The following is a 14,610-nucleotide window of genomic DNA, read 5'->3' as shown; positions in this document are numbered from 1 at the left end:
TTTGTTCCTCTCGCTTCCTCTTGCTCTCTGGGTGATGAAGCAATTAAGTTGTGTTACCGGCTGGGGGCTAAAGAGGTCGACCCGAGAGAGCTCCCTGATCTCTCCGGTCTGGATTGGAGAGAGGCACTCTCCAGATGTCTGGAGAGCTTCCTGCCGTGGCACCCCATGTCACAGCCTGCACTTCACGCCAGTCCAGCAGAGCCTGCACTTCACAACAGTCCAGTAGAGCCTGGACTTCACGCCAGTCCAGCCGAGCCCGCACTTCACGCCAGTCCAGCCGAGCCCGCACTTCACGCCAGTCGAGCCGAGCCCGCACTTCACGCCAGTCCAGCCGAGCCCGCACTTCACGCCAGTCCAGCCGGGCCGACTCCACGCCTGTGTCTTCGGACAAGATGGCCGACTCCACGCCTGTGTCTTCGGACAAGATGGCCGACTCCACGCCTGTGTCTTCGGACAAGATGGCCGACTCCACGCCTGTGTCTTCGGACAAGATGGCCGACTCCACGCCTGTGTCTTCGGACAAGATGGCCGACTCCACGCCTGTGTCTTCGGACAAGCTGGCCGACTCCACGCCTGTGTCTTCGGACAAGATGGCCACCGCATCGTCTGTTCCTGTGTCTGTTCCTGAGCCGGAGCCAGTGTCTGTTCCTGAGCCGGAGCCAGTGTCTGTTCCTGAGCCGGAGCCAGTGTCTGTTCCTGAGCCGGAGCCAGTGTCTGTTCCTGAGCCGGAGCCAGTGTCTGTTCCTGAGCCGGAGCCAGTGTCTGTTCCTGAGCCGGAGCCAGTGTCTGTTCCTGAGCCGGAGCCAGTGTCTGTTCCTGAGCCGGAGCCAGTGTCTGTTCCAGTGCCTGAGCCGGTGGTGCCTGTGCCTGAGCCGGTGGTGCCAGTTCCTGTTCCAGTGCCTGAGCCGTTGATGCCAGTTCCAGTGCCTGAGCCGTTGGTGCCAGTTCCAGTGCCTGAGCCGTTGGTGCCAGTTCCAGTGCCTGAGCCATGGCCGCCCGAGGGGTCGTCTCCGCCGTGGCCGCCCAGGGGGTCGTCTCCGCCGTGGCCGCCCAGGGGGTCGTCTCTGCCGTGGTCGCCTGCACAGCCTGCTCCACCCTGGCCTCCCGTCTTGCCACAGTCTCCAGGTCCTCTTCCGCTCCACGGGCCTGGCCCTCCATCCTGCCCCCGGGTTCCGCCTCCGCTCCACCTCCCTCCTGGACAAGTTTAGAGCGTCTGGAAGCCGCTCCTTTGAGGGGGGGCTATGTAACGGTCACCAGCTGGAGTGCCCTTGAAAGCCACCAGAGGGCACTCCACACCAGACTATCATGATTCACTCTCAAACTACATTTCCCAGAACGCACTGCCTGGACTCATTATCACTTATCACATTCACCTGTACCTCATTCACTGATTGCATTCACCTTTGTCTTATCATCCTGTTAGTCTCAGTCTATATATACCTTGTTCATTCATTCACTCACCGCGAAGTCTTGTTTAAGTGTTACACTGCATTACTGAGCATTCTCCTGGTTGTCTTGTCTCTTGGTTTCTGGTTATCTTGCCCTGTTTCCTGGATTACTCTCTTGCCTCTGGTCCCTGGATTACTCTCTTGCCTCTGGTCCCTGCCTGTTTGTTTTTGTTTGTTTCTTTGTTCTGACTGCCTGCCTGTGTATGACCCTAGCCTGTACTTTGGATTACGCCTCTGGATTGCCCCAGCCAATAAAGCTGCATTTGGATCGCCACCTTCGTGTCTCGGAGCAGTTCGTAACAGCAGCCCCTGATTGCGTAATTTTTTCACGTGATATTTTTTGCTGCTAACCGACTAATGAAAATGTATTCGACCAAGCCCTCTTCATATCGACTAACGTTTAGTTGACTATTTGGGGGCAGCCCTAGATCCATGTAAACATTTCTGAGAGTCTCAGCGACCGCAGTTCTTTTCCTGGTCTTTCCCTGTCTCCAGTGAGATGATTTGGAGAAGAACTCAAGCCACACAGGCAGAGATATCTTGCCATATCTTGTCCAGGCAGATGAGCGTTTATAATCTGAGCAAACAAACATCTCTGGTCGGCCGTACACTGTGGTCTCGAACTCATCAGTGTAAGGTTTTGACGAATGCACGAAACTTCTGCTCTTGATGCTTTACTAAGAATCAACAGTTGTTTTTTTGCCAGTGAACACATTATCTAGGCTGACTGTGCATGTCAGTGAAGTGTACATTATTAAAAGACTCCTCTGGGGTCTTCAGGTCTCTAGGCTCAGGGTTGGTAAGATTTTTTGTTGTTTCTGAAAGAGTCTTCTTCTGCTCACCAAGGCTGCATTTATTTGATCCAAAATACAGCAAAAACAGTGAAATATTAGGCCTATTAAAATTGAAAGATGTCATGACATGGATTTTTGAATTATTTTAATTAAGGGTGTCACGATTCTCCAAATCCTCGATTCGATTACATTTTCGATTCTAAAGTCACGGTTCGATTCGATTCTTTGAAAAAAAAAAAAAAAATTGAAAGCACAAGCTATGTCATTTTTAGACTTTTATGCAATATAATATCTGACCTTTGTTGCAATGTACCACACACTACATTGTCAAATTTAAAACGTTTATTAACAACATAATGTAACAATAACTTATATCTTAAGTCAATTGGAAACTTAAACAATATAACCTATTACAGTCCCGGGGCTCCCTGGACTCCTCAGAGCAGTCACAGGCGAATAGCACGGCGTTTTAAATTGAGTTCCCACAGCGTTTGCAACGCAGTACGAGAGAACTGCGTAACCTCGGTTCCCTTAGAGATCGGGAACGAGTACTGTGTTGCCTTGCCGTTCTATTTCGCTCATATCAGGTACTTCGCTTCAGTCGATTTAAACCTAAAGTCCTTTGGCGAGTTTTCTCTGAATTTATACACTTCAGCCGCGTCCAAATTGGCGCGCTCGAGGTTGGCAGGGCGCCAAGTGCTCCCATGGACCGCACGCCACTGCTAACTCGCCATAGGTTCGTGCAGTTGCCGCAGGCAGCACAGCCAGCTCGCTCAGACGAGCTATGATGCTCTCGCTGTGCGGGTTGCAATGCGTTTTAAAATAAAGGTTTCAATATTCTCTAGAAAAGGAGTTTTATCCATTACAGACAAGCCGAGCTGACATGACATATGGGGCGTGGCAGCATCGATGATTCCATTTTTTGATTCGATGATCGAGATTGAGCATTAATTTCGATCGATTTCGATTTAAAATCAAAATAGTGACACCCTTAATTTTAATGTGTTTCATGTAGGGATGGGCATTCGGTTAAATTTTCTTAGTCGATCGTCGGGAGAATTAACGATCGACTATCGATTAATCATTAACATTTTTATATTGAAATTCATTATTTCTTTAAAGGGTTAGTTCACCCAAAAATGAAAATTCTGTCAGTAATTACTCACCCTCATGTTGTTCCAACCGCGTAAGACCTTCGTTCATCTTCAGAACACAAAGTAAGATATTTTTGATGAAATCTGAGAGTTGTCTCACTCCTCCATAGGCTTTCAGAGGGACCGAAACTTGCTGGCCCAGAAAAGTTATTAAAGAGATCGTTAATATAGTCCAAGTGACTCCAGTGGCTTAATCCTAAGTATATCAAGCGACGATAATACTTTTTGTGCGCAAAAACAAACAAAAATAACGACTTTATTCCACTATTCATTTCCTTCTCTCTGGGCCTCGTAGTGTTTTTGCGCTGCGCGTCTGTGTTGCACGTCATCACGCATCACACACATGACCAGCTTCGGCCAATTGTGAGCCTACGTGGTGATGTGTAACACAGACGCGCTACGCAAAAACACTACGTGAACCAACTAGCAACAAAAAACAAAGAAAACAAACAAATTAATATGTGTGGAAATACAATTATTTTCAAAACTCATTCTGACCCTCTGTCTCAAATGATCTGTTTTTAAGACGTGGCTCCTTTAAAGGAACACTCCACCGTTTTTTCATATTAAACTGTTATTCCCTTAACTAAGACGAGTTGATACATATCTCTCTCGTCTCAGTGCGTGCACTCAATCGCTCTGGCGCACAGCGACACTTTGATAGCACTTAGCTTAGCCCAGATGAAGTTAGAAGCGACCAAACACCTCCATGTTTTCCCTATTTAAATACAGTTACACGACCAAGTATGGTGACACAAAATAAAACGTGGCGTTTTTATAAGCGGGTAAAAAGGATAACTATAATGTATGGCGTAATAGCACTTGGGACTCGGGAGCACTTCGACTCGGGGCAGTAAAAAGTCACGCCTGAAAAATCCTCTCCCCCTCTCCCTCTCTCTTCTGTCATTAGAACCAACGTGACTTTACTGCGGCGAATCGAAGTGCTTCCGAGTCCCAAGTGCTATTCCGCCATACATTATATTTATACATTTACCCGCTTAGAAAAAATCTGAATACACATCTGTATAATGTATCAGTGTAGACAGCGTCAGTCATTATAATCTGATCACACATCTGTATACTGTATCAGTGTAGACAGCGTCAGTCATTATAATCTGAACACACACCTGTATACTGTATCGGTGTAGACAGCGTCAGTCATTATAATCTGAACACACATCTGTATACTGTATCAGTGTATCAGCGTCAGTCATTATAATCTGAACACACATCTGTATACTGTATCAGTGTATCAGCGTCAGTCATTATAATCTGAACTAGGGCTGCACGATTTGGGGAAAATGTCATATTGCGATAATTGAGGTCAATATTGCGATTACGATTGCGATATGCGATATAATAAACAAATGGTCAACTTGCTTGGTTCTCAAGGAAAATAAATGCACGCAGATTAGTGATAATCAGCCTAAAGAAAAAAGTTCTTTAGTCAAGAGCAGTGAGTGTTTTTCTCTGTTCCCTTTGTTCTTTGATTAACTTTAGCGACAGATAATTTTTTTTTTGGTTGCATTTTAACAAGAACAAAACATATTTACATACAAGAGTACATATAACCATACATGTCAGGGGTAAAGAAAAAAATAAAATAAAAAAAAGCAAAAAAATAAATAAATAGAATAACTTTAGCGACAGACATCTGTCTACTGTATCAGTGTATCAGCGTCAGTAATAATCTGAACACACATCTGTATACTGTATCAGTGTATCAGCGTCAGTCATTATCTGAACACACATCTGTATACTGTATCAGTGTATCAGCGTCAGTCATTATAATCTGAACACACATCTGTATACTGTATCAGTGTATCAGCGTCAGTCATTATAATCTGAACACACATCTGTATACTGTATCAGTGTAGACAGCGTCAGTCATTATAATCTGAACACACATCTGTATACTGTATCAGTGTAGACAGCATCAGTCATTATAATCTGAACACACATCTTTATACTGTATCAGTGTATCAGCGTCAGTCATTATCTGAACACACATCTGTATACTGTATCAGTGTAGACAGCGTCAGTCATTATAATCTGAACACACATCTGTATACTGTATCAGTGTAGACAGCATCAGTCATTATAATCTGAACACACATCTGTATACTGTATCAGTGTATCAGCGTCAGTCATTATCTGAACACACATCTGTATACTGTATCAGTGTAGACAGCGTCAGTCATTATAATCTGAACACACATCTGTATACTGTATCAGTGTATCAGCGTCAGTCATTATAATCTGAACACACATCTGTATACTGTATCAGTGTAGACAGCGTCAGTCATTATAATCTGAACACACATCTGTATACTGTATCAGTGTAGACAGCATCAGTCATTATAATCTGAACACACATCTGTATACTGTATCAGTGTATCAGCGTCAGTCATTATAATCTGAACACACATCTGTATACTGTATCAGTGTAGACAGCGTCAGTCATTATCTGAACACACATCTGTATACTGTATCAGTGTAGACAGCATCAGTCATTATAATCTGAACACACATCTGTATACTGTATCAGTGTAGACAGCGTCAGTCATTATCTGAACACACATCTGTATACTGTATCAGTGTAGACAGCATCAGTCATTATAATCTGAACACACATCTGTATACTGTATCAGTGTAGACAGCGTCAGTCATTATAATGGCTTCTGTTTGCTTTTGATGCAACACATCAGTGAATCCAGTGAAGGCAAATGTCAGACGTTAAGCAAATGAACGCAGTGGGCGGGGCCTATGGTGTAATGTATAACTATAAATATGCAAATGAATTTGCCCGTGTGATATCACAGATCCTGCAATATCAATGTGGCAATCAAAACAAGCCATTTTTGGAGCTTGATTAAATGTATGCTTTGTTTATAATGAAGAGGACATTTTGAAACTTACAGGATGTTTTAATGCAGGGTCTCTCAAACTCGGTCCTGGAGGGCCACTGTCCTGCACAGTTTAGCTCCAACCCTGATCAAACACACCTGAGCAAGCTAATCAATGTCTTCAGGATCACTAGAAACTCACAGCTAGGTGTGTTTGATCAGGGTTGGAGCTAAACTGTTGTTTGAGATTGAGAAACCCTGTTTCAATGGTACAAAGTTCTCTTATCAAAAGATCAAGGCAAAGTTGATTTCTTATGTCATGACCCATTTAAAAGCAGTTTTCTACATGAATATCTTGTAAAAGTGTTTATTCCTGTGATCAAAGCTGAATGTTCAGCATCATTACTCCAGTCTTCAGTGTCACATGATCCTTCAGAAATCATTCTAATATGATGATTTGATGCTCAAGAAACATTTATGATTATCAATGTTAAAAACGGTTTTGTTGCGTCATATTTTTGTGGAAAATATAATGCATGTTTTTTTTTTCAGGATTCTTTGATAAATAGTTCAAAAGAATAGTATTTATTTTATGTCGTAAAGAAACATGTCATCAACAGATGGAAGGCTCAACTCATTCAACTAGATAGAGGAAGTTTATTAGTCACTGTGAATCACAAGTATTGAGTCAATAGCTGGTTGTAATTGCAACTACATGTCACACAGAGTCGATTATAGATTATCTCATTCACTTCTTCAACTCCAGCCTCAGAAACTGTTACACTGCACAATCTCACAGCGCCCTCTAGTGTTACACAAGCCTATATCACTATTATAATTGCATATCAAATACATAACTACTGAAAACAAACCTGCAATAAGAAACATATAGTAGCATACCACTAATATATTTATATGTAGAAAGACTTAATCAAAATATTGAATATAATGCACACATTCATGCCATTATGGAGGCAAGAGTAAAGATTATCATATTAATGCACTGTATAAGAAACAATATAATTTTCACTTTTGTTTAGCCTTCAGGCTTAAAGCAAAAGTCTAGATGAAAACTGCATTATAATTATTTGAAACAAAATTCTTTTTGCTTGACATCTTTACAACTACACCAAGACATAATGAATAAAATAATGATCATTGCTCAATATAAACATTCAAAATTCAGTCAAACAATATATTTCATGTCTAGGGTTACAGTTACCCTGAACTTACAATACGAGAAAAAATACAACTTGTAAAGTAGCTTCCAGTGATGATGTTCATGTACATGTTAAATTAACTTTAGTTTAAAATGTCTTAAAAGCTAATGATCCCACTTATGATCCCATTATGAGTTATTACATCCCCTCAATGTACAACATCTTAGACAGATTATTATTAAACACAACTAGTATTCTGACCTTTTACTTTTGAATTATCAGCTGTCTAAGAGACAACATGGGTTTCTGTCTTAATTAGGCTTAATTCTGGATTGAATGATGGTTGTGGTGGAGCCAGACCTTTCTGGATCATCAGAGAAATGACCTTCTATGTCTTTGTGAATGTGGTAGTAATACAGGAAGAGGAAAAACCCTGAAAAAAAATCAGAGACAATTATTTCCTCAAATACATTTCACAGATTTAAAGTCACTGTAACCCATAAAATATCAACTCCCATTATAACCCCTTATCATTTATTATATATTTTGAAAAATCACTCATGAATTAATTCAAATAATTTGCTGAAATCTGTTGGACAAATAGAAGCATTCTATCAAACCAAATGTAATAATGCATGTGATTGTTTCTCACCCTGAAACGAGTTCAACACGGTGAAGATGTAATATGAGGGAATGAGCATCGGTCCATAACTGAAGAACGCCACAGCCCACGTCAGGCCGAAGAGCAGGAACAAACTCAACACCATCATGAGCTGCTTTCTGAACGTCTTTGTCTTGCCGTCAGCCACTTTTATGTTTTGGGCTTGGACAATCTTAGTGACGATCATGATGAAGATTCCAGTCGTGAAGATGAAGACGAAAGCGTAGTAGCCAATGTTCACTATGTAGTGAATTAATGGATCTGTAATCCAGCACCTATAATTAGAAGAGTGATATGTAATCAGTGCCCCATGCTTTTTCAGATATTGCTGTTCATGCAGTGTGTAATAGAGCTGTTTGTTGGCATGTCAATTACGCAAATTCCCTTAAACGATCGTCGTGAAAATGTAACAATCAATTAATCGACTATTACCATGTGTGTCACCAATGCCGCCTCAGATGTGTGTTAGTCAGAATGTATAACTCCTGCTCTTTCCGTAATGCACTGAAACACGGCAGTTAAACCCAATGAATTCACAATGACTTATTAACCTCTTGATTCGGACCCCCCTTTTAAGCCCAAAACAGGAAAATTACATGCTCGAACTCAAATTGTTGTCTTTCCTAAACCCTTTCGAGTATTAGCATAGTTGTGGCATCATTTGAAAGAAGACAAATGGAGCGTTATTCAAAAACAATACAAGTAGGCCAAAAAAAAAAAAAAAGGTAGACAAGCTGGAGTATAATGGAATGAAAATGCATCCTACGTCATACACCGGCATCCATCTCCCGTGAACGCGTGTCGACCGTTGCCGGAAGCAAGATATTTTCATTTATAAAGTTTTAAGTATATTTTTACGACAAAACCGCACGGATTACCCTCAGAAGGCCTTCGTTTATCCCCCTGGAGCCGGATGGATTACTTTTGTGAAGGATGCATGCACATTTTGGGACTTGAGGGAGTGGACCCCATAACTTCACAATATAACCACTGAAAGATCTAAGATATTTTCTAAAATAAATGAAAATGTGTTTCGTCTGAAAAATGATGGACAAATGCATCTCGAACGGCTTGAGGGTGAGTAAATCATGGTTTAAATATAATTTTGGGCCGAACTATCCCTTTAATAAGAATCATTACTCAACGCCAGAGTAAACTCGCTGAGCAAATTCAACTTGTGCTCTCGCGAGAACTCTGGATTTCCAGGGTTATTTGCACCCCCGACACAAATTACAGTATTACTGTTGCTAGAGCATCTATATCATAAAACAGAAACTATAGATTGACAAGCCCTTAGACATTTCAAATGATGTATATATAAAATATTTTAAGATAGTATTCTATATATGTAAATGTATATGAGGCCAAGAGGTTAAAGTTCCATAAAAGGGGCACTTTAAGTTTTATTAATTCATGCATTTATGACATCAGAACAACTTACATTCGTGTGATTTTTCCAGACGTTGTGTTTATGATCCGTGTTTTATATTCTCCTACTGAAAAAATAGCTACGACTACCGGAGCCGGAAATGCTGAAAGAGATCAGGGTTATTATTGGTAACTAAAACCATAAAAAAACATTTCCATTACTTGAAATAAAATAAACTTTAACTTAAAAAAAAAAAACATAAAAAAAACCAGTTTATTTCAGCTAGTTGCCAAGGCAACATTTCTCATATTCATTTAATTTAATTTAACTTGATGTACTAAAATGACAAAAATTCATATTAAAATACCACTGATAGAGACAATTAATGAAGACAAGCTGCTGAAGTAAAGGTCAAAAACATAAAAGTATCATTACAGGAGTTCATAAGACTTGTGCACAATATACACTCACCTAAAGGATTATTAGGAACACCATACTAATACTGTGTTTGACCCCCTTTCGCCTTCAGAACTGCCTTAATTCTACGTGGCATTGATTCAACAAGGTGCTGAAATCATTCTTTAGAAATGTTGGCCCATATTGATAGGATAGCATCTTGCAGTTGATGGAGATTTGTGGGATGCACATCCAGGGCACGAAGCTCCCGTTCCACCACATCCCAAAGATGCTCTATTGGGTGGAGATCTGGTGACTGTGGGGGCCATTTTAGTACAGTGAACTCATTGTCATGTTCAAGAAACCAATTTGAAATGATTCGAGCTTTTTGACATGGTGCATTATCCTGCTGGAAGTAGCCATCAGAGGATGGGTACATGGTGGTCATAAAGGGATGGACATGGTAAGAAACAATGCTCAAGTAGGCCGTGCATTTAAACAATGCCCAATTGGCACTAAGGGGCCTAAAGTGTGCCAAGAAAACATCCCCCACACCATTACACCACCACCACCAGCCTGCACAGTGGTAACTAGGCATGATGGATCCATGTTCTCATTCTGTTTACGCCAAATTCTGACTCTACCATCTGAATGTCTCAACAGAAATCGAGACTCTTCAGACCAGGCAACATTTTTCCAGTCTTCAACTGTCCTTTTTTGGTGAGCTTGTGCAAATTGTAGCCTCTTTTTCCTATTTGTAGTGGAGATGAGTGGTACCCGGTGGGGTCTTCTGCTGTTGTAGCCCATCCGCCTCAAGGTTGTGCGTGTTGTGGCTTCACAAATGCTTTGCTGCATACCTCGGTTGTAACGAGTGGTTATTTCAGTCAAAGTTGCTCTTCTATCAGCTTGAATCAGTCGGCCCATTCTCCTCTGACCTCTAGCATCAACAAGGCATTTTCGCCCACAGGACTGCCACATACTGGATGTTTTTCCCTTTTCACACCATTCTTTGTAAACCCTAGAAATGGTTGTGCGTGAAAATCCCAGTAACTGAGCAGATTGTGAAATACTCAGACCGGCCCGTCTGGCACCAACAACCATGCCACGCTCAAAATTGCTTAAATCACCTTTTTTTTCCCATTCTGACATTCAGTTTGGAGTTCAGGAGATTGCCTTGGCCAGGACCACCCTAAATGCATTGAAGCAACTGCCATGTGATTGGTTGATTAGATAATTGCATTAATGAGAAATTGAACAGGTGTTCCTAATAATCCTTTAGGTGAGTGTAGGCCTACATTATATTCTTTTTCAGGTGAACTTGAGTTTACAGTCTGACTTGCTGGTTTTTGTTTTAAAAGGTTTTATTTCTTAAGGCAAAAGTATAACAGGTGTTTTGTTCATATAACTCACTCCAGCCGAACACGGTGATCTTCCTCATGTAGTTTGTGATGGTGATGTTCTGTCTGATGAGCCATAAGTACATATGAAGAGCTTGAATAAAGAACCAGGTGAATGTAGTCAGCATGGAGTAATGCATGAGCAGCGCTATGAAGACACACGCAGCCTTGTCTCCTGTGTTGGCGACGCTCTCGTTTGACAAAAAGGATAAATTCAGGAGAAACAAAGCCACAAACATGTTCATCAAGATCTTCGTGGCCTGGTTTGATTTGGCTTTCCTGTTCAAATATAAAAACAACCTGTATTTGTAACATGCATTTAGCAGATGATTTTATCCAAAAGAGGAGCAAAAGCAACTAGGGATGCAAAATATATCAGCCACCATATCGTTATCGGCTAATGTTAGTTAATAAAATATTAGTTCATGTTGCATTAAATTATGCTAACCGATACTGCATCTTAAAAATGTCTTAAATGTTGAGATTTAACATTAACTAAGATGAATAAAATCCTGCAGTTGTATTGTTCATTCATTAGTAGTTCATGTAAACTAATGCTAACAATATGAAACCTTATTGTAAAGTGTTACCAAGTTTCTCTTCATTTTTTATAACGAAAGTTGGCCATAGGCGTCTAAAATTAAAAAAAGGCAAAGAATCTTTACTCGCTACTGTAATGTATGTGACTTATGTGTTTAGTATGTGTAAGTTTTTGGTAAATGGCTTTTAATGGTTAGCCTTTTGTTTTTATAATCAGGCTCTTAAATTATATCAGAATTTGGATTTAGATTTATCGGTCAATATATCGGTTATCAGCTTTCAAATATAAAGAATTATCGGTATCGGCCAAAATGTTAATGTCGGTGCATCCCTAAATGCAACTGGTCCAAAAACTTTGAACTTCAATACTTGAAGTACTAACAGCACAAACTAGGTGTTAAACATTAAGAGACTTTACCGTAGCAGGAAATGCATGAACAGAGCGATGGCCTGAAAAAACATGGAGATGCCGCAGCCGATAGAAGTGATGAAGCTCAATGTTTCCACATACGGCGCTGTGCTATCTGGAGGAGACTGAGAGATCAGAGAAATATATGTGAACTAAAATACTCTGATATTGATTTCATGGGGTCTTTAAATGAAACTGAGAAGCTTCTCACCATCAGCACTGCAAAGAACGTCAGATGTGAACACGAGCACTTTATGGTGTTGTTGTCGATTTTTACTGTCTCACAGCCGGACGTCGTCCATGTTAGATTTCCTTTGAAGGAAAAACAGTGCGTAATCAAATAAAATATTTAAAATGCATTAATGTTTGTTGATGGGAACAGATCAATAGATCCATAAGTAAATTTACCTTTACCATCCCAAGAACTGCAGGATGCATTATCAACCTGTAAGAACATGTTTGATTATTATTTTGATTTCACAGTGTTAGGTCATCATCATAATAATAATGTTTTGCAAAAAAAAAAAAAAAAAACCTTCATTACCAGATCTTTCTGTTTAAAGAACATTTCAATATTGTTAGTAAGGTCGGAGATATCGGCCCTCATCGTTATTCCATAAACCTCATTATTCAAAGTTTGATTCTAAATCAGAAAAGATACATAGAGAAAATCAAACATAAAAGTGTGAAAACAATAGATCATTCCCTTTCATGCATTGTGTAATATAGGCCTAGCTGTTTATGAATGTAAACGTTGTGCAAAACTTTGAAGTCGATAGTGACTCACGTTATTACTGTCTCACTGAAATACTTCTGCTAAGCTTCTGTGGGCCACTATTACCTTAAACTGTGTCTTAATGCAGTTTATCTGTTGTTTTTGAGTAAAGATAGGCTAAAGGATGGAGCAAGAGTTGTTTTACAATGTTACATCAGTCACGTTAGAGCTCGGCTAACGAATGCACCGTTATTAATACAGTTCCCGAATGTGCACCAAAATAAATGTACACATGGGTTTGTTGATGGACATAATCTTGTTAATGCTGATGGTGAGGAATTACTGCTGTGACATCTCATAATGTACCTCAAACTGAGTAACGCATCACTGAGAAACGTCCTGCTCACGTTGTCCTCGCAATGGAGGATCAGGTTGAATAAGTAGTTCTTCCAATGTTTCATCATTGGACTCACACTCGGATTGATATGCCAAAATTGAGGTCATCGTTACTGACTTTACCGTGTGTACAATCGCTGAGGACTGAGGAAGCTGAAGTTCAGTTATATGTTAATGGGAGTTTAGCTTCTGACACGCGCTGAAAGCGGTCGACCAATCACAACAGACTGGGCCGTCTGGCCAATCAGAGCAGAGCAGCTCGCGGAAAGGAGGGATTTAGAAAGACTGATTCATCTGAAGAGTCATTTGAGAATCATTGAAAAATGTGTAATGAATATTATGAGAAAAGGAAAGTGTTTGATGCATGTAAAAAATGTTGTAGGAGACTCCAAAACAACATCATGAAACTTTAAAATAGCATAATAGGGGCACTTTAAAAGAATAGGTCACCGAAAAAAAGTGATTTAGAAAATATTTCTATTTTTAGAAATAGAATCTTCAGCTTTTTTCAAACAATTCATACCATACCATTTTTTTTTTAGCATTATAACGGAAGTGGATATGATTACTAAAAGGTAAAAGATTTATACAACAGATTTGTGTCACTGTGGGAAAGAGCTGTGCAAACGTCAAATTACATTTTTTTTACAATTACAAATACCCCTTAAACATTCCTTAAAATGCTCAAACAAAGAATTTATTTATTTATTTTATTGCAAGTACCTTGTCTCCCATATTATTGAACCGTAGAACTCCAAGAAATGCAGTTCCGTTGTTTTCCAAACGTGATTTTTTAAAGGCCTCCTTGGAAATCTTTACATACCAGGTATAGTTTCTTCTCAGGAAACTTTGACAATCAGCCACCTGTGTAAAGAAGAATTAACGTTGATTAATGAAGAATCCTAGCCCAGGTCGACATGTTAATCTTTTTCAGGCCTTACGTTGATAGTGTTCTGATATGAAGAGTAGCATGTATCTTTGGTTTCTGTGGTGTTAGCTTTTATTTGGAGAACACCAATAGCCTTCCCTGCGACAAGCCCTGCACACTTTGTATTGTTTTCTTCCATCTGCTCTATTACAGTATCCAAATAATCCAAGACGTCTCTGCAAAACCAGTTTAGTCACTTGGCGTTCTGTAATAGTTACTTGAAGTCAGTGGCAAACACACACTTACGAGGCTATTGAGGAATCAACATCTCCATCCTCGTCTTCTAAACCAGCCCGCTCTATATCGAATATTTCCTCATGTGTTTCAGGAGTGTAATTTTCATCCTCTTCAGAAGCACTGGTTCCACTGTTATTGCAGGTCACACACGTCCATTCAG

At 40.2% G+C, this 14,610-nt stretch overlaps 1 protein-coding gene across 1 annotated transcript; it reads right to left on the bottom strand.

Moving 5' to 3' along the window:
• Positions 1-8,315: 8,315 nt before the first annotated feature.
• On the bottom strand, positions 8,316-14,338 carry LOC308707682 (adhesion G protein-coupled receptor G3-like; the record flags this gene model as incomplete). Its single annotated transcript, XM_081394299.1, has 8 exons — positions 14,227-14,338; positions 14,009-14,149; positions 12,719-12,817; positions 12,583-12,619; positions 12,386-12,486; positions 12,184-12,299; positions 11,239-11,504; positions 8,316-8,338 (listed from the first exon to the last, which is right to left on the bottom strand). Exons 2-8 carry the CDS (start codon positions 14,018-14,020, stop codon positions 8,316-8,318), a joined length of 654 nt encoding a protein of 217 aa, XP_081250425.1. The 5' UTR covers positions 14,021-14,149; positions 14,227-14,338.
• Positions 14,339-14,610: the final 272 nt, after the last annotated feature.

Source organism: Scardinius erythrophthalmus, assembly GCF_964197995.2.
Source record: "Scardinius erythrophthalmus genome assembly, chromosome: 19".
NCBI lineage: Eukaryota > Metazoa > Chordata > Actinopteri > Cypriniformes > Leuciscidae > Scardinius > Scardinius erythrophthalmus.
Note: the sequence above shows the minus strand (reverse complement) of the source record. Positions and strands in the feature narration are given on the sequence as shown.